At 54.1% G+C, this 17,121-nt stretch overlaps 10 protein-coding genes across 10 annotated transcripts; 4 read left to right on the top strand and 6 right to left on the bottom strand.

Annotated features, from left to right (window-relative positions):
- Positions 1-282: 282 nt before the first annotated feature.
- Positions 283-837, top strand: DL89DRAFT_214495 (alpha/beta-hydrolase; the record flags this gene model as incomplete). The annotated part of the gene is made up of 1 exon (XM_040884271.1): positions 283-837. A coding segment is annotated over one exon (555 nt), but the record flags the coding sequence as incomplete, so codon positions are not given.
- Positions 838-1,871: 1,034 nt separating this feature from the next.
- On the top strand, positions 1,872-2,716 carry DL89DRAFT_65499 (HAD-superfamily hydrolase subfamily IA). The gene has a single exon (XM_040891951.1). It carries the CDS (start codon positions 1,950-1,952, stop codon positions 2,610-2,612), a length of 663 nt encoding a protein of 220 aa, XP_040740593.1. The 5' UTR covers positions 1,872-1,949; the 3' UTR covers positions 2,613-2,716.
- Positions 2,717-3,533: 817 nt separating this feature from the next.
- On the bottom strand, positions 3,534-4,607 carry DL89DRAFT_260227 (uncharacterized protein; the record flags this gene model as incomplete). Its single annotated transcript, XM_040885762.1, has 1 exon — positions 3,534-4,607. One exon carries the CDS (start codon positions 4,605-4,607, stop codon positions 3,534-3,536), a length of 1,074 nt encoding a protein of 357 aa, XP_040740592.1.
- A 276-nt stretch (positions 4,608-4,883) lies between these two features.
- On the bottom strand, positions 4,884-6,347 carry DL89DRAFT_286302 (uncharacterized protein; the record flags this gene model as incomplete). The annotated part of the gene is made up of 3 exons (XM_040889860.1): positions 5,624-6,347; positions 5,394-5,586; positions 4,884-5,362 (listed from the first exon to the last, which is right to left on the bottom strand). Exons 1-3 carry the CDS (start codon positions 6,290-6,292, stop codon positions 4,884-4,886), a joined length of 1,341 nt encoding a protein of 446 aa, XP_040740591.1. The 5' UTR covers positions 6,293-6,347.
- Positions 6,348-6,962: 615 nt separating this feature from the next.
- On the bottom strand, positions 6,963-7,647 carry DL89DRAFT_65488 (uncharacterized protein). Its single transcript, XM_040891950.1, has one exon. The coding sequence runs from the start codon at positions 7,501-7,503 to the stop codon at positions 7,015-7,017; it is 489 nt and encodes a 162-aa protein (XP_040740590.1). The 5' UTR covers positions 7,504-7,647; the 3' UTR covers positions 6,963-7,014.
- Positions 7,648-8,830: 1,183 nt separating this feature from the next.
- DL89DRAFT_270139 (uncharacterized protein) lies at positions 8,831-9,938 on the top strand. Its single transcript, XM_040888576.1, has 4 exons — positions 8,831-8,911; positions 8,946-9,067; positions 9,239-9,518; positions 9,556-9,938. Exons 1-4 carry the CDS (start codon positions 8,888-8,890, stop codon positions 9,715-9,717), a joined length of 588 nt encoding a protein of 195 aa, XP_040740589.1. The 5' UTR covers positions 8,831-8,887; the 3' UTR covers positions 9,718-9,938.
- Positions 9,913-12,509, bottom strand: DL89DRAFT_270138 (uncharacterized protein). The gene is made up of 7 exons (XM_040888575.1): positions 12,232-12,509; positions 11,827-12,111; positions 11,564-11,662; positions 11,016-11,514; positions 10,265-10,974; positions 10,210-10,239; positions 9,913-10,160 (listed from the first exon to the last, which is right to left on the bottom strand). The coding sequence occupies exons 2-7, from the start codon at positions 12,100-12,102 to the stop codon at positions 10,020-10,022; spliced, it is 1,755 nt and encodes a 584-aa protein (XP_040740588.1). The 5' UTR covers positions 12,103-12,111; positions 12,232-12,509; the 3' UTR covers positions 9,913-10,019.
- Positions 12,510-12,907: 398 nt separating this feature from the next.
- Positions 12,908-13,452, bottom strand: DL89DRAFT_270137 (uncharacterized protein). The gene has a single exon (XM_040888574.1). The coding sequence runs from the start codon at positions 13,180-13,182 to the stop codon at positions 12,958-12,960; it is 225 nt and encodes a 74-aa protein (XP_040740587.1). The 5' UTR covers positions 13,183-13,452; the 3' UTR covers positions 12,908-12,957.
- DL89DRAFT_238228 (uncharacterized protein) lies at positions 13,417-14,625 on the top strand. The gene is made up of 5 exons (XM_040884986.1): positions 13,417-13,514; positions 13,582-13,770; positions 13,828-14,049; positions 14,133-14,222; positions 14,308-14,625. Exons 1-5 carry the CDS (start codon positions 13,422-13,424, stop codon positions 14,539-14,541), a joined length of 828 nt encoding a protein of 275 aa, XP_040740586.1. The 5' UTR covers positions 13,417-13,421; the 3' UTR covers positions 14,542-14,625.
- Positions 14,622-16,991, bottom strand: DL89DRAFT_295449 (uncharacterized protein; the record flags this gene model as incomplete). The annotated part of the gene is made up of 1 exon (XM_040890638.1): positions 14,622-16,991. One exon carries the CDS (start codon positions 16,989-16,991, stop codon positions 14,622-14,624), a length of 2,370 nt encoding a protein of 789 aa, XP_040740585.1.
- Positions 16,992-17,121: the final 130 nt, after the last annotated feature.

Below are 17,121 nucleotides of genomic sequence, written 5' to 3'. Positions count from 1 at the left end.
CTAGTTAATTCGACCATGGTCCCTCAGCTGGACGCATTGTTCCACCAAATGGCAGCAAAGTACAATGCCACGAAAGGTACTGCAAGCAAGAACGGCGCATTGTTGCGAGCCCAGGTTCTGTCTACCACCTCTTCAGCTAACCTTGTCAAGTATGCAAACTATGCTGCTGCCGCCTATAATGTGAACAGCAACTTGTGGACATGTGCGATAGCTTGCCAGACAGCAGCAACCGCCGGCACAATTATTTATTACCGCTGGGAGAATGTGGTCAAAGCCAGCATAGGGTACGTCGCATATAACGACAACAACAAGGAGATCGTTGTTGGGTACCGCGGCAGCCACTCATTCTTTGACTGGATGACGAATCTCAATTTCGCCAGGTCTAGATGGCCATCGAATGTGTCCGGCTCCGAGGTGCATACAGGGTTCATAAAGGCCTACCAAGCGACCGCATCTGCCGTAAATAACGCAATTCTGACTCTGGCAGACAAGTACCCAGCATACAACATCGTGTTTACCGGTCATTCGCTCGGTGGCTCGCTGGCTGCCATCAATGCTGCCGATTTTGTGACTATGTTCCCAACTCTGACTAATCGCGTGCAGCTGTACACATACGGCCAGCCGCGGACTGGTAACGGCGCATTTGCGAGCTGGATCCAAAACAAGGAGTTCCCGATCTATCGCGTTGTGTACCACCGCGACTTGGTTCCCCGCCTTCTTCTTACCACTATCGACTACAAGCATCACAGCCAGGAGGTATGGTATCAGCCATCGGGCGGAACAAAGTTTTGCGGCGCCAATGGCGAAAGTCGTGACTGCGAGAACAGTGTCCTCTACTTCCAGCTGACAGCAAACGACCACGACGATTATCCAGGCCTGGCGCACTAGTGCAGGCACTCTAGTCAAGTTATCTATCTTCAGAATACACAAAGTACCGTTGTTCTCTCGATTACATGTCCAGTTCGGGTGTAATGTGTCTATGATGTCATGCGCAGTGCTGTTTCTTGGCCAGGATGCATCTTGCCAGGAAACAAGTAGAGCCAGGCATTTGCACGCAATTTCGCAGCAGTTACGTATAGGGAACAATGCCTATTTTTGTGGTGAGGTCATTTTTGCCTCATGCAGAAATGCATCGTTGCTTTGATAAAAAAAATATGTGGCCATGGGGGCTAGCTTGTACGCTGGACAAGCACATATAAAAGCACACTGCCAAAAGCAGCCCAGCAGCACCGCATTTCGCAGAGTTTCGTTCTGTCATCCATTGGGCACTTTCGATTTGCATCTGAAAATCATGCACTCGTTCAAGTACATCCCTCTGCTCGCACTTCTGGCCACCAGCCACGCACAGGCCCCGACTGTCGGATCTCTGACGCCGATCCGCTTCAGCAACGAGGTATCTGCGCCACACACCACCGTGTCTGGTCCTGAAGCAACCGTCAATTCCAAGACCCCCAGAGCCACACACGAAACCACAACGAGCAAGTCAGACACCGAGTCGCGCTCGCACTCTACACACACAAAGGACACAAAGACGTCAGGCGTGGCGGCACCTGCAGCGTCTGTGCTGGCACTGGTTGTGGCGCTATTGGCTAGCTGCTCGCTGATGTAGAGAGATGGCGTAGGCATCGGCTGTTTATCACCAGGTTAAATTCATCTTTCTACGAATAAGGAGTAAAAAAACCATTCGATTGTATTTTTAGGATGCGGGGTAATCCTGGCCAATTTTTCGGGCTTCGGCCCTACCGAATCCGCACACGCAACCGCAGTTGCTCGATTCCTATTTGGTGCTTCTACTCCACATTGTGGTTGCATTGGCTCAGACACAGGGCGAGGGGATGCGTCTCTGGGAAATGCTTAAAGAGAACGCATTTTGACTCACTATCTGCGCAGCTCCTCAACCAGCATATCAGTCCTACTGACCCTCACCTTCCGTATACTGACTCGCCAATATGCCAACACTTCTAACAGCCAAGGGTATTCTCTACGACATGGACGGCACGCTCGTCGACACTACTGAGTGCGTCGAGAACGCATGGAAGCAGAAGGCGGCCAAGTACGGCGTAGACGGTGATGAGCTGATCAAGCATATGCATGGGCGCACATGCCTCGACACGCTGCGCACATTCTTCCCGCCCGAGTGCCATAGCAAACAGTTTGCTGACAACTTTGAGAACGAGTTCGTCAACATTACCGAGGGCGTCTATCCAGTGCCAGGTGTCCACCCTGCTGTCACTGCTGTATCGCCGGAGCGGTGGGCTGTGGTGACTGCAGCCTCGCGCATGTGGGCACTGGCGCGCCTGGGGCAGGTCGGTCTGCCAGAACCCAAGCTTCTGATAGCTGCTGATGATGTAACCAAGGGGAAGCCCCACCCCGAGGGGTACCTGGCCGGTTCCAAAGCGCTGGGGCTGGAGGGAAAGGACGTTGTGGTGTTTGAGGATGCTGTCAATGGCGTCAAGGCAGCGCTTGCAGCGGGTGCCACGGTGATTGCGCTGACAACATCGACGACACGAGAGAGGCTGGCGGAGGCCGGCGCCCAGCACATCGTCGATGATTTTACGAAAGTAGACATCACAGATCACACAACGCATTTGTCCATTGTTCTCAGGGAATGAAAGTGCCACGTATGCTGACAAATTTCAGCACGAGCTCAGGCGATCTTCTCTCAGCTGAATGCCGCGTAGCACAGCAGCTCCTGGTTGCTGTTTTTGTCCCCACTCCGGAAACACTCGCGATATAATTCAGATGCGGCTGGGCCACGATCCTCGAGCCCACCTTTCTCTCTTCTTTACGTCAAGCAATACACACTTAACTATAGCTCATCATGGTCGAAATCATCGCAAAGGGCATCCTGTTCGACATGGATGGCACGCTGGTCAACACCATTGACTGCGTCGAGCGCTTTTGGCGCCGCAAGGCCGTCCAATACAACATCAACGCCGACGAGCTTTTGAGCCGCATTCATGGCTTCCCTACTCTAGATGTTCTCAAGACCTGGTTCCCTGCAGAGTTCCACAACCCCGAGGGCGCCAGGCTCTTTGAATCGGAGATCATGCACGACGCCGACGGTGTTTTCGCTGTGCCGGGGGTTCCTCAGCTGCTAGCATCTCTGGACCCGAAGAAATGGACCATTGTGACCGCTGCCACCGAGGACCTGGCGCTGTGCCGATTGGGACAGGTGGACTTGCCTGTGCCTGCCGAGATGGTCTCTGCAAAGAACGTCGCCAGGGGAAAGCCCAATCCGCAATGCTACCAGATGGGCGCCAGGGTACTGGGCATTGAGCCGAGCGAGGCATTGGTGTTTGAGGACGCCGTTAATGGCACCAAGGCCGGGCATGCCGCAGGCGCTACAGTCGTGGGAGTGCTGACGTCGACGCCTGAGCAGGCACTGAAGGACGCCGGTGCGAAGTATGTGATCCAGGACTTTGCAAACGTCAGGATTGAGGACAGGGGCGACCACCTGGTGATTTCGTTCTGAGATAGATAGTTGGGAATACATTAACAGAATCGCAAATAATAAATGGAATAGAGAAATATTAATATTGAACAGTGCCCAGGTTGGCAGCAACAGCCGCAGCAGCCTTCTTCTTCTTGTTCCGCCTGACAGCCCACCACACGAGGCCGACGATAAGCGCAAATCCCGCAATGGATCCAATGACGATGCCGGCAATGACACCGCCGCGGCTCTTCTTTTGCGTGCTCGAAATCGTCTGCGTCCGCAGCACAGTGCTTTTGCTGCCGAGGTTCAGCGTAAAGAACGTAATGTCCTTCTCCACGCTGGTCTTTGCATTGCCGCGCAGTACCGTTCCATTCCGTAGGTCCAGCAGGATCACGTCGCAGTCCGAGGAAGAAACATCGAGTGATGTGCTCGAGGAATTGCCGCAAGGAGCAATGCTGATGGTGCCGTTGTTGAAGTCCACGAACGTAATGTTGTGGCCGTTGTTGAAGATGTCCTGGTCGCCAACCAAAGGCGTGTTTGTGGCATTGACCACGGTCATGTTGCGGAACTCGCTCTTGTAGTTGTGCACACCGTGGTTGTAAGAGTGGCTCACATACGATGCGCCAATAAACCCACCGGCACCGTATGCCCACCACGGGTAGGGATAGATAGGATAATAGCCGTATCCCCATGCTCCCGGATACGAGCTCCTGGACGCCGCCGCATAGTACACTGACGGCGCGCCACCCTTGATGGACTGTGGCTGGACTGTCTGACCGCGGTTCACTGAAGCATAGTTGGCTGAGGCTGCATACGATGGCGGAGGAGTATACGGCCGGGATGCGTCGCCAGCACCGATTCCACGTCCGCCGGCACTGTAGCCGGGCGGAGCATTTGGGTAGAGAGACGCGTAGCTGGGTGGTTTGTCACCATATGCGCCAGAGCCCTTGCCGGAGGAGCCACCGCCACCGGCGATGCCTTTACTGCTGCTAGAGCTACCACCACTGCCCTTGCTACCACTACTGCTACCACCGCCCTTGCTACCACCGCCGCCACCACCCTTTCCACCACCACCTCCGCCACCGCCCTTTCCACCACCACCTCCGCCCTTGGCTTGAGCAGTGGTCAGAAGAAGGCAGATAAGGGCAAGGAGTAAAAATAGCTTACGCATAGTTTCCTGTGTAGAAAAAGATATCTAGAAGAAAAATATAAATGAAGCGAGGGTTAGACGGGTTTCTCGGCTTTCGAGAAGAGTTCAAGCTACACCGTCTTTTAAGCCTGCCCCAGAGCCGCGGCTGGGGCACACAAATCGCTTCGTTTGGGCAATTATTGCAATATTTTTCAACAGGAAATCAGCACTCCAGCAACGCGGAAAGTGACACCGGCCAAATTTGGAAACCACGAATATTCGCATTAGAAAATCTGACCACAGTTGACAAGGATTGCCCTACAATTCGTCGTGCCTGCGCACAGCCTCAGGCGCCCGCTTCTGTTGTGGAATTCCGCCCTCGTCTGCGTCCGCGTCCTTCTCCAGATCCTGTGTCAGCTGCTTTCGGTTGGATGATTCTTCAAATGTCTTGGGCAGAAGCTTCTGCAGAGTCTCGTCCCCAAGCAGCTGCGCCAGGATTTGGCGGACTTCCTCATCGCGCTCCCTCATCAGCTGCACTTGTTCGGGGTCAGACAGGTCGATCGTGATGAGTTCTGGCTCCGCTGCTGCTTTCTTCGCAGTCTTCTTCCGCATTTTCTTTGGCTTGGCCGTGGCTTTGGCGTCAGCTGTGGCGGGACCACTCTCCTCCTTCTCCCCTGCACTCTCCTTTGAGCCGTGTTCCGGGTCCTTGGGTGCCTGTTCTACCGGGTGCTGCTGCTCCTCGACCGCCTCAGGCAGCGATGCCTTCTGAGCAATGATCTCGTGGTACTCCTTGTCGCCTACGACCTGCTGGCAAGTGATGTTATATACTGTCGATGCCTGCCGGGTCAAAAAAGCTCGCATCCTCGCACAGCCGCGGCGTCGTCACCACCATGAAGTACTGGCACGTCGATGTCTCCTTAATGTGCGAAATGCGCTCAGGCATGTTCGGATCGCAGTGGAACTGCACCTCAATTTCCCTGGGCCGTCTCGTAATCTCGCAAACACTGCCTCCGCCCCATGTCTGCGTCAAGAACTGTTTCCGCCCCACTCGCTTTCACTTGCGTTGTCCGCGTATCCTCGGTCTCGCCGTCCAGTGTCTGCCCATTTGGCACCTCAGGCAGCCCCAATGGCTTGCGCTGGCTCGGATCGCCCAGCCGATACTTGATCAACTCGTACTCGTCTGGCTCCGCCTGCTCGATCCGATGGAACTGGCTGACCGACCGATCATGGCAGTACTCGAATGTCCACCAACCCTCGACGTATGTCAGACACCCAGGCTTCATTGGCTCCAGCAGCTGCAATCCGCGTTCAATCGATTGTCGCTCAACTTCCCGCGCATCAACGCCTGTAGGCACAGCTGTATCCTCGCGCTCCCGCTCCTCCATCCGCACCTTCTCTGAATCCACCTGTGGGACCCGACACAGGAACTTCCATTTCTTGGTTGCCTTCAGCACGATCGGCTCGTAGATTATGTCCGTGTCAGGCGCCTTGTCAGCGACATCGTTTGCATGGGGGCCCTTCAACCGTTCGTTATTTTGCCGCGTCCTATCGATGGCGTTTTGCAGCTGTGACGCAGGCAACAGGTCTTCCAAAAAGTTTATTTCGTACTGCGGGTATGACAGCAGGTCTTCCATGAGAAACCCCGGGTTGAACGACGACGGGCCGCCCATGCCGCCGACACCATGCACCGCTAGAACGGCGAAAGACAATGCCACAAGCCTGCCCATTTGGTAAATGAAAGAGAAAAAGTACAAGAGTAGCTGAGCAAGAAATGCAATAGCCAGAAAGGAAGAAGTGGTAGGCGGCAGTTGACGCTAGCGCACCTGTGCTAGATGTGATGGTCCAATACCACATCACGTGGCAGTGTGCTGGTGTGCACCTATTGGCTGCTATAATCCGGCAGCACTGAGCCCAACTGCCTGCAATCAAGCCTGTGATCTGGCATAGCTGCTGCCGCTTCCCTGGCTTTTTATGGTATGGAGCACAGAGGCGTGCATGTGGCCACCTGCCAATACAGTTCCGTCTGTAGTTTACCTATACCGCTCGTCGCAAAAGGGGTGCTGAGGTGAGCATTCTTTTCTCTGCCAAGGCGCTCTGCTGGGAGTCCAGGTGCAGGATTGTTTGTTTGGCTTTCTGGCGACGACTATAAAAAATCTCTTTGCAGACGTCACTTCATGCACGAGGATTCGTGCAAGATTATTTATAGCCGCTATTTATGGATTAAAGAGCGGAGTCGGGACCGTCAATAAACCGCCAGCATCCTATAGCGGTCTCCACTGTAGCCCATTTTTGCTTCCCTTTAAACGGCGAGAGCGAAGATCAGAACACACAAAAATGCCGCTATAAGCAGGGGGGTTCGCTCCAACGCGCTCAGCTCCAGCGTCCGCCAACTCTCCTTTCTCTCATCCATTCCTCTCGATCAGCATCTTCCTCTTTGCATAACGACCTATTAGAAATCATGAAGTTCACATCTGCCTTCGCCCTCACCACACTCGCCCTCACCGCCACTGCGCAACAGGATGCGCTGAACTCTATCTCTGCCCACTGGAACGACTTTGCAAGCGTAGTCAACAACGCCATGCCCTGGCTCAGCAACGCCCCAAGGCCAACCATCTACAGCAGTCTGACGCAGATTTTCCATGCAACCACGATTCCGCCGACGTACGCGGAGACTGTGGTTGTGCAGATGGCCAACGCGATGCCCGACCCACTGATTAACAATATGCTGATGCGTGCGCAAATCACTGGCGTCACCGTCAGCAACCACAGCTTTGTTGGAGGCTCGCCTACAATGGCACCCTCGTCTGCACCTGCATCTGTGCCGACCCCTACGCCTGGTCCCACTAGCTCTGCACCGACTGCCACGCCGGCTGCTACACCGACTGCCACACCGACCGCAATCATGCAGTGAGTGAGTTTTGCGTGGCAAAGTGGACATTATTTAACGACCTTTAACGCCGAATCCATTAGTTAATGACCAGTCCGTATTTCCGTGTCTGACTCGAATACAACACACAAAACACAGTCAATGTAGCCACTCGCAATTAGGCGCACCTGTCGCTTTACTGAAGGCAGCTGTGGTTTCGAACCCGACAAGGACCACGTGCCTTTCCCATGCCTACCCCTTTGTAATAATCCTTGTTAATTCATCGCCACATTTGCATTTCTTGGCCTGTATATATGCCGTGTCCCCCATTTCGGATATCCGTGATCATCATTGCCAAGAACTAGTTGTCAAGAACAAGCCATGGAAAAGGTGCGTGATAATGTAGCGTTCTAGAGACAGCTGTTGATTTTACGCCAAAGCAGAGCGAGTTGTGGAATAAATTCACTCGCTTTTCTGGAAACCAGCGAAGTGGCTTCACGCCCAGAGATATGCTGGTTTCTTGGCAATGATACGATATGCGCATACGCCAAGATGTTGCTCTTCACAAATTATTCGGGCACTTATCACGAGCTATGTGGCTGTCAATTCATGCATTGATTTCCTCATTGCCACACTTGATTGAAAATCCTGCAAGCTTGGCAGCATGACCATGAGCAATAGCCATCGCTGGTGTGTGTGAACCAAGAACTGCATACCGCTTGCTACCACTAGCAAGCCATTTGAAGGTCTTTGGAAACATGTATAACTCTACTGCTGTCCTGCCCAACACACTGCCTTTCTACCTGGGCTGCAGCAACGGTCTGCTTCCAACTAACCAGGGTTTGATATGGTGTCGGTTGAAACTTAGCATGCCCTTCTGGCCAGAAACAAGCATTATTCAGGATTATATCTCGAATCTGCGCCAAGACAGACGCTGCAGAATGCCAGACATACTGCATCTCTGCCGATAATCCAACTACTAGATGTTTGCTGAATCCCGCGAGTGAAATTCGTGCTGATTGGTGTGGCAGTTATGTATGCCAAAACTTTGCTAAAAGAGATGAGAATGAAATGTGGCCAGGTGTAGTGCCAGTACCTGTCTTGATTTCCTGTTGTGCATGAGTGATTGGAGATCAGCTTTCAGTTTCCTCAAGGACATAGCCAGCCAGTGCTGCGGGACTCCGAGTTCGAACATTCAGCACGGAACGTGTGATAATCCAAAAAAAATGGCCAGGCAACGTGTGAAAAAGGAACAAATCCGATTGTTGAAGCTCATTCTCCGTTAATACACATGCCAGTGAAAGACAGTGCCACACTGTGGGTGTGCATATAAATAGCCAGGATACTCAGCCATACACGGCTGGTTTATTCTACTATCCACAACTCAAGACACCAAGAATAATCCTACTTTGTCTGCTTCACTAGAGTTACCTCTCAACGCACCATAAGAACAGCCATGAAATTCGTCTCTGCCTCCATCGTCGCTGCCCTGGCTACGCTCGCTGGCTGCTGAGCTAGACGCATTGAATTCAGTCTCGTCTCACTGGAACGGCTACACCAGTGTTATCAATGGCGACATGCCAATCCTCCAAGCTGGCCAGCCATCAATCTATGCCCGCCTGACATCGCATCTTCCGTGGCCCAGCGATCACTCAGACGTACGAGCCTACCTTTGTCATGGCGATTGCCTATGTCCATGCCCGACGCCATGATGAACAATGTCCTGACCCGTGCCGGCGTCTCAGGCGTCACAGTCTCCAACCACAACTTCCCACAGAACACGCCTACTGGCACTCCCGATGAAAAGCAGTGCGCAATCAAGCTTTGTGTGGCTCCCTACGCCTATCATTGATGCCCCTGAGGCGTATTCAGAAATCTCTGAGCACTGGCCGGCGGTGACTAGTATTGTAAACGAAGACATGCCTCTTCTCCAAGCGGGTGCTCCCTCTATTTACAAAAGGGTTACCTCGGTTATCCATGGGACAGCGATTACGGAGACATATAACAAGCCGCTTGTTGATGCCTTGGTCACTGCGCTGCCTTCGCCTTTGTTTAACAATATCATTTATAGGGCTGGCATCGATGATGTTGCTGCACGTAATGGCCACCTGTACTATTTCCCAGAATGTTGATGGATGGTCGATGGATTCGGTCGAGTCTGTTGAGCCCACTCCCACTCCTACCCCTACTCGCACTCATGGCCACGGACATCATGGCCATCACGATTACAAGCCACCACCACTAGTAGATATGCCCAGTATTGTGATAACTAAAGCTTTTATGTGAAGAGTGCTTAAATTGGTTCTTTTATACATCAACCCAGCTATGAGAGTGGAAATTGAACCTACCCGATAAAGGACTGATCAGCTGAAGCAGCTGACTACACAACAAGCGTGTTATGATATACACATCGCTGTCTCTAATGAAGGCAGTTGTATTTTCGGTTTTTTGTGTTGCTGCCAATACGAGTATTTGCGGAGGGAGATTTAAAAGTGAATGGAATTTTGAAGCAAAAGAAAGAAAAGAATAGTTACAAAGCGAGGCTGTCGCTGCCTTTTTAGGGCTGCGGCGTGTCCGGGCGCATGACCTCACTTGGACTTCTTGTCCCCAGGCTGGGGCTTCGAAGGCTTGAGGTCAGTCCTCAGTGGCACGAGCAGCGTGTCGGGCTCGTGCAGTGTGAACCACTGGTACACGAACGACGACGCGTGCATATACCGCCGCTCGCTGTACTTTTCATAAATCGACCTGTGTCGCCGCGGGTGCATTAGGAAGGTCGACCAGGATCTGCGCCAGCGGCAGCAGCTCGGACTCGAAGTAGCCCGCGTAAAAAGACGTGCGCCCGCGACCAGTCCGTTTGGCCCAGGAAGCGCATGGACAGGTAGTGCGCAACAGCGGCAACCTTTGAAGACGGGACCCCGATGAACCGCTCGTCAATCAGTGTAACCTCGACCAGGTACTTGGCCAGAGTGCGCGTAGCCGCGTCGTAGTCGTTAGCCTTGGAGATGCGCCGCAGGTACGACAGAGGACCAGGCCATCCGAGGTCAAAGTTGAGGGTGCGCAGAAGGTAGCGCTCGGCCTTCTTAATCTCATCTGCCGAGTAGGTATTCTCGACCATAAATATAATGTCGGAGATGCTCGGCACCCGCGTCTCCTCATACTTGGCAGCCAGCAAAAGGCTCACGGCGCCAACCAGCTGCAGGCGGTTGACCGTCACCTCCTTGGTAGACAGGAAGCGGTCGATGAGGTTGATGCTCAGACAGAGGGACTCGGGCAGCAGATTGAAGCGCTCGTGCACCTGCACCAGCCAGTCGATGAGAATCGAGCGCATCGACCACGACAGCGCGTGCTGGCGGTCCATGTAGTTGGGGTCGGGCATCAGCTTGACCTCGAGCTCGCGCATATATCCGAAGATGTCGTCGCCGTACTCGGGAATCAGCGAGGTGTCATGCGGATCGACATCAGCCTCAAACCCATTGATCTCCTCCATTGTTATCGGCTGCTCGTTCAGCTCACCCGTGTGCACCAGCGCATAGTCGATAGCGTCTTCATCGACAAACTTGAGATCCGTCAGGCTAGGCATCGACCTGCCGGCGAGGCTGTCTTGGTCGCAGCGCTCTGGACGCTGGACGTCTCCACATCCGAGTGGCTCGCTGAGCTGCTGTTAACAGTCGTAGCCACCGACTCCATCTCTGCATCCGACGAGTACGTGCGGCGGTGGTACTGCTGACCGTAGTTACCGATTTTGCGCGCGCGCTCCGGCTCCAGCTCGAGCTCCTCAATTTCCTCATATGTCTCTGAATGTGCCCGCTCGATCAACTTGGTCGCTGCTGCAACATGATGACCGGTAGTGCGCACTCCACTGCGACCATGCTTGCCCAAGAGAGAACTCGCCGATGGCACCAGGTTCCGTGTAGCCTCATCAGTCTTGACCCGCTTGCTGGGCAGTCCGTCATCAAGTGACGATGAGCTGGTGGTGCGCAGCCGCCGCGAGTTGGATGTTCCGACAGGCTTGCTTATTGGGCGCGCCCCCACAATCGACGAGGGCCGCGGGGCAGCAGTCGAGGGCCGCATGGGGCCACCACCCTGCCGCACACGCGGACCGTTGCCCAGTGGCGGCTTGGGCAGGCTAGACTGTCCGGGGACGAGCCAGCCGGGTAGATGTGCGCAGGGTATGCAGGCGGGCAGCAATTTCTCCAGGCTTCACAATCTTTGTCGTGGTGTTATCAAGGGCCTACCAAGGAATATACAGCATCAGAAAAATATTAAGAAATCAGCCGCAGGCATAGACCATCTGTTTACGATAAAATGGCCCTCCCACATGTACACGAAAAGGTACTGCTGTTATGATGCGCGTAGTAGCAGGCACGGTGGGCAAGGAAAAAAGTAAACACATACCTTTGCACTGCTGCTAACTTCTCCAAGAGCGCTACGCGAGCGAACGAGCGCGCCACTCGCCGTCGGTTTTCCGTTGAGAGGTTTGGCCTGAGCTGCATGCAGGCTCTTTCCCGATGCAGCGCCGATTGTTGACGCCGCACGGGGCCGCAAGCTCGCCTTGGTCGCCTCGGTGTGCTTACCTGTAGCGTGCGCCGCAGACATGCCGCCAGCAAGTCTGTTCTCGTTGCCGGCGCCAGCTGCTGCCCGGCGGGTCGGGATGCGCGAACGCAGCGACATCGTCGAGCTCTATGATAGTGGGTATTGTTAGGTCAATGGTTAGTGTTGCACGCAATTACGCAAATTTGCTAGTTTCCGTGGGCCGATTTCCGCGTAGAATCCAAACTATTAGCTTGGAAATAGACATACCTTGTTTTGGAACATTGGTGCGAACGATGCGATGTATGTGTGTGAAGATAATAATAATGTGATTTAAGCAAATTTCAAACGTGCACCCCACACGCCAGTATGTCGGGAAGTCTAGGCTAGAAGTAAACAAGAAACAATAAGGAAGAGACAAGAGAGACTAGCTGGAAAGAGGCAAATCGAGCATGTAAATTGAAAAGACCCAAAGGAAATATTTTTCTGCTGAATTGAGAGTAGCTGGGAGTGGGGATAAAAGGATAGAGAGCACAGAGAGGGAGAGGAAGGGAGGGAGGAAAAGTCCAGGCTACGAGACAGACATGAGCCACCTCCGATGCCTTGTTTACGGAACCGCTTGGCTCGAGTGCCCAAAGGCCATTGATCAGCCCTTGGGTAGCCATGGAAGAGATCAATGCTGGCTGTTTTGCGTAAACAATTGCAGCCAATGGCATCGAGTCACTGCCCTTGCCTGGTTCCAGCCGTGGCGCGCCAGTGGACAATTAGTTGATTCAAATAACCTTAATCCCCCAGACACTCTTTGGCGCAGTAGCGCTTACGGCTCCATGGCCAAATCTGGGGCCATGGCCAACACCCAGTAGGTCCCCTTGGGGCTCCTGCTACTGGCCATTCCGTTTCTGCGATCCACAGCAGCAGAGCCCTAATGCCCAACTGCAGTGGGCGGTTCAAGAATGGAAGGGATATATTAACAGATACATATATGAGTGGCTAAGCTCACTGGTTCTCGGGGGAGCTGCTCGCAGGTGCCTGGATAAATACATCTTTGGCGCCCATGAACATCGCCGCCTGAGAAACGGTCAGCCGCTGCGTCAGCTCTGCCTGGTTGCGCATGGTCGAGATGTTCTTGTTCAGCGCCTCAAAGTTTGTGTTGAGTCGGGCCAGCTGCTTGCTCAGGTTGCTGTACAGGAACTCGCGGCGCTGTTCGTTCTGTGAGTCCATTCTTGGGAATAAAAATAAGCGGTATATGGAGAGCCGGCTCACAAAAGCCGGTCCCTCGACTGCGAGCCGCAGGCGTTTTTCAATGCCAGTCGGTGGTTATGGCACCATTCCACGTTGCACAGAAGTGAGGCAGTGATGTCGACTGCATAATTCTTCAGCTTATTGTCAAAGCTTGCGAGCAATCTTGGCCATTCTCCACTCTTTTCCTCAGCAATTACTTCAAATCAATTTCCAGCACAATGGAGTCGTTCAACAAGTTCACGCAGTCGGTCAGCACCAACTGGACGCCGTTCGCCGACAAGGTTGGCAAGAGCTTCACGCAGTACAAGCAGGTAAGTTCCGGTAGACCCCCAGGCCCAGCAACGGTCCTCACGCCTGTGGCTAAACACCCCTCTGTAGCTTGCGACTGAGAAGCTGGCCAACAACGCCGAGGTCACCAGCCTGCCCAACGACTATGTCCAGCTGGAGCAGCGCTACGAGGCTGTGCGCCATGCGACGCAGTCGCTCGTAAAGCTGGCCAAATCCTACACTGCCGCGCCCACGCACTACGACGTGCAGACTCTGCAGAACCAGCTGGCGAACCTGACTGTGAAGATTGGCGCCAAGAATGACGCTGAGAGCGTAGCGGCGGCGGCGGCAAAGAAGGAGGACCAGACGCCCAACACGCACCAGCATGCGATGGCGCGCACGGCCCTGGAGGTGTCGGAGAAGGTTGGTCTGGAGGAGCCTCTGGGCGCAGCGCTGTTCAAGTTCGGCTCGATTGAAGAGAAGGTTGGCGACGGGAAGCTGGCCCAGGACAAGACGATCCAGGACAAGTTTGTTGCGCCTATGATGGCCACTATCGAGTCGAGCATTGCCTTGGCGCAGGTGAGTTTGTGGTCCAGTGATGAGGTCTCGTGCTGCTGTAGGCTTCGTCATATGCTTATGTTTTTCCTCATCATTTTATGTAGAACGCGCGCAAGGAGGTGCAGGCTGCCCGCCTGACTCTGGACGCTGCAAAATCGACGTTCAAGAACTCCGTGCCTAGCCGGGCTGATGCGGTAAGTAGCATGTCCTGGTGTATTGTGCCGTTTCCCGCCATGCTTGAGCTGCGTACTCATATCAACCACGTGTGCACTTGAGTAGGCTCGCAGAGATGTCGAATCCGCCGAGGACCGCTTCGTGACCATCGTTGAGGAAGCCATGAACCTGATGCGGGCGGTGGTCGGGTCGCCTGAGCCCCTGCGCTACCTGTCGGAACTGGTGAACGCGCAGCTGGAGTACCACAAGGCCGCAGCCTCGCTGCTCAGCGACCTGGCGCCCGAGATTGACGAGATCCAGGTCACCCAGGAGGCGCTCTATCGCCACGAGAACAAGTAAACATACTTTATCTCAACCACACACTAGCTTGCTTATGCCTCGATTTGTTTCGTACGTAATTCAATCTCTATCGATACCTTCTACATGTTCCTGATGGCCTCGATATCCTGGGCGCGCTCGGGCGTTTCCGAAAACAGGGCGCGGATCAGATTCACCAGGTCGTCAACGGCGAACTGCGCCAGCAGCCCGGCTCGCCGCCGCGCGAGAATGTCAGCGCGCGAGATAAGCAGAATATCTGCTAGCTGCAGCAGTTTGTTGCCCAGCATGCAGTGCTCTAGCGCAATCTTGGCGCTGCTCGAGCTGCCGTCCACCGGATCGTCCGCCTCATCGTCAGAATCAAGCAGCTCGTCATGCTCTGCTGGCGCCTCGGATTTAGCAATGTCGGCATACTGGCTCAGGACCGTGGAATCAAGCTGGAACAGGCCTGTCAGAGCATAGATTGTGCGGCAATGGTCGCTGAGCACCTGCGAGTCGTCGACTCCGATATCACGAATATCGACAATGTTGTCGATAATCTCGCCAAAAGCAGCATCAACAAAACGGCCAAGTGTGCTGTAGAATATGTGAGGCGTGGTCACTGGCGGCCGCATGCCCTTGGCAAGCTGTGTGACGACTAGCCTGACCTGCTTAGCCATTCTCTCGAGTTTTCCTTTCTGCAGCTCATCCGAGGCATTCAAGAACCCGTCTTTGTTGGCATCCACCATCGACCGGATCTCCTTTGTCTCACGCTGCACTAGCGCCGAAATCTGCGCGTTGCCGACGTCAAAGTACAGGGTGGACGTAGTCTGCCACAGCGGCAGCACATCACCGACACTATCACCGAACAGCTCTTTTGTAAAGCGCTGTAGGATCCGCGCGTGGTGCGACGCGTACATGCAGTCGCTGAAAAACTGCCACGCCAATGAGGGGATCTTCGATAGCTCAGCCCGATGAAGGACAGGGTAGAGCAGGCGATACAGATCGAATAGGTTGCAGGCTGCCAAACAGTACTGCACTACAGCTGCGTCAGCCATTGGCCGGGTCTGGGCTGCCTCGTTCACAAGCCTGTAGGCCTCTGCAACCAGCTGGCTCATGGTCTGAGAGATTGTGCACTTTGGGAACACATGCCCAGAGCCAATCTTGCCTGCCGCATCAGCAAGCCGCGGTGCAACTTCGCAGTCAGAATCATCGACTAGCGCCTGGACAAAGTCTGCAGACCAAATCTCGTGCTGGCTCAGCTCGTGGATGGCGAATTTGGAACTCTCTGCCAGAGTCCGTGCCAGCTCTAGCGCCGCGCCGCAGCGCCGAGTTGCATATATCTCATCAAGCCGGCCCACTGCCAAAGATATCGGGCGGCTTTCGTCACCCAGCAGTCTCAGCTCAGCAAGCTGCTTCTCAGATCCTACCAACGAGTCGGTGACAGTGCTGAACTGTGCCAAGTCACACCGCTTGGTAGGAATGGTATTGAGGAAGCACCGCTCAATCACAAGGCTGCAGATATCGATGCCGCACTGGTTGTCCCACAGTGCCAGGTTACTGTCGACCCCGAATGCCTTGTTGATGAAAGATATCGCTCCGGTCACTACACCACAGAGCTCCGCTGCTGTCGAACTCTTTTTGCCTGTGTCATCGAGGTCAGCGACAAAGGCTGCTTCTGGCAGCTCGCTGTGGCTGCTGTCTGCTACCGATGCCGACTGCACCGAAAGAACTGGCCGCACAAATGACTTGATAAAGTGTTCTCCGATAGCTTCACGCAGCTCGCTAGCTGCATCTAATATCTCCAAAGCACCAAACAAACCCTTCACTAGGTCTCCGGGTTCCCGTCCGTCGATTCCAGAGACCCGAATCGCAGCACTTTCTTTGTCGACGCTGATCTCCAACAGTTTGCGTGCAGCCTTAAACGCATTTTCTCTGACATTAAGCTGCGCTAGCTCCACCCTCTCCAACAGCGCATTCTTGATCCTTGTCCCTTCTATGGCCTCTGTCTCGTCCAGCATATGTCCAATCTCCTTAATTACCCGGGCTGCCTCCAGATAGTCGTTGCTTTTTATCAGCGAGTCCAGTATGTGTACATGCCCATTGATGCTTGCCAATGCGCGCAGGCACTCCAGCACTGTCTGGTTCTCGTTGAGCTGCTGCTCAGCCCGTGTCTGCTTGTCGATGGCCCCGAGCAGGCGCGTACGGATTCCAGTTTCCTCGTCGCCAAAGCTTAGTTCCAGCTCATCGATGCCGCAGAGCAGCTCAGAGACCTTTGCTTGCGTCTCACTAGCTTCAGTGACTGTCTTCAGGTATGTGTCGTAATTTTGGTGCAAATGCGCACGAATTTTCTCTTTGCCCGAATCCAACCGCGACGACAGGGTCTTGGCTAGCTGCTGTGCCGTTTCTAGACTTATAGCTCCTGCCAGCAGCTGCTGGTCCGTGCCGCTCGTCTGCTCGCCATTATGTACTAGATGCGCGACAAATGCGTCCATTGAAGTGGTTGGCAAGAAGTGTATTTTATGAGGCAGGAAGAGAAAGCTCGAAGCGAAGAGAGTGCAAAAACGAAACTGAGCGTGCCAGCTCATCAAGTGCCACCCTCGTTTTCTCGATGAGCCGAGCTGC

The sequence above is a fragment of the Linderina pennispora genome, assembly GCF_002104995.1.
Source record: "Linderina pennispora strain ATCC 12442 chromosome Unknown DL89scaffold_15, whole genome shotgun sequence".
Classification (NCBI taxonomy): Eukaryota; Fungi; Kickxellomycota; class Kickxellomycetes; order Kickxellales; family Kickxellaceae; genus Linderina; species Linderina pennispora.
The sequence above is the reverse complement of the archived record's forward strand: the minus strand, read 5'-3'. Positions and strand labels throughout refer to the sequence as shown.

Excerpts from the sequence above, each read along its gene's own strand:
- DL89DRAFT_65499 (XM_040891951.1), top strand. The coding sequence starts at position 1,950 with ATGCCAACACTTCTAACAGCCAAGGGTATTCTCTACGACATGGACGGC.
- DL89DRAFT_65488 (XM_040891950.1), bottom strand. The coding sequence starts at position 7,503 with ATGTCCACTTTGCCACGCAAAACTCACTCACTGCATGATTGCGGTCGG.
- DL89DRAFT_270139 (XM_040888576.1), top strand. The coding sequence starts at position 8,888 with ATGAAATTCGTCTCTGCCTCCATC. Across the intron at positions 9,068-9,238 it reads CGCCTGACATCGCATCTTCC|CAGTGCGCAATCAAGCTTTG; the intron begins GTGGCCCAGCGA and ends CCCGATGAAAAG. Across the intron at positions 9,519-9,555 it reads ATAGGGCTGGCATCGATGAT|AATGTTGATGGATGGTCGAT; the intron begins GTTGCTGCACGT and ends ACTATTTCCCAG.
- DL89DRAFT_270138 (XM_040888575.1), bottom strand. The coding sequence starts at position 12,102 with ATGTCGCTGCGTTCGCGCATCCCGACCCGCCGGGCAGCAGCTGGCGCC. Across the intron at positions 11,663-11,826 it reads AAGTTAGCAGCAGTGCAAAG|GCCCTTGATAACACCACGAC; the intron begins GTATGTGTTTAC and ends ATTCCTTGGTAG. Across the intron at positions 11,515-11,563 it reads GGCTGGCTCGTCCCCGGACA|GGTGGTGGCCCCATGCGGCC; the intron begins GTCTAGCCTGCC and ends CGTGTGCGGCAG.
- DL89DRAFT_270137 (XM_040888574.1), bottom strand. The coding sequence starts at position 13,182 with ATGGACTCACAGAACGAACAGCGCCGCGAGTTCCTGTACAGCAACCTG.
- DL89DRAFT_238228 (XM_040884986.1), top strand. The coding sequence starts at position 13,422 with ATGGAGTCGTTCAACAAGTTCACGCAGTCGGTCAGCACCAACTGGACG. Across the intron at positions 13,515-13,581 it reads GCTTCACGCAGTACAAGCAG|CTTGCGACTGAGAAGCTGGC; the intron begins GTAAGTTCCGGT and ends ACCCCTCTGTAG. Across the intron at positions 14,050-14,132 it reads CGAGCATTGCCTTGGCGCAG|AACGCGCGCAAGGAGGTGCA; the intron begins GTGAGTTTGTGG and ends CATTTTATGTAG.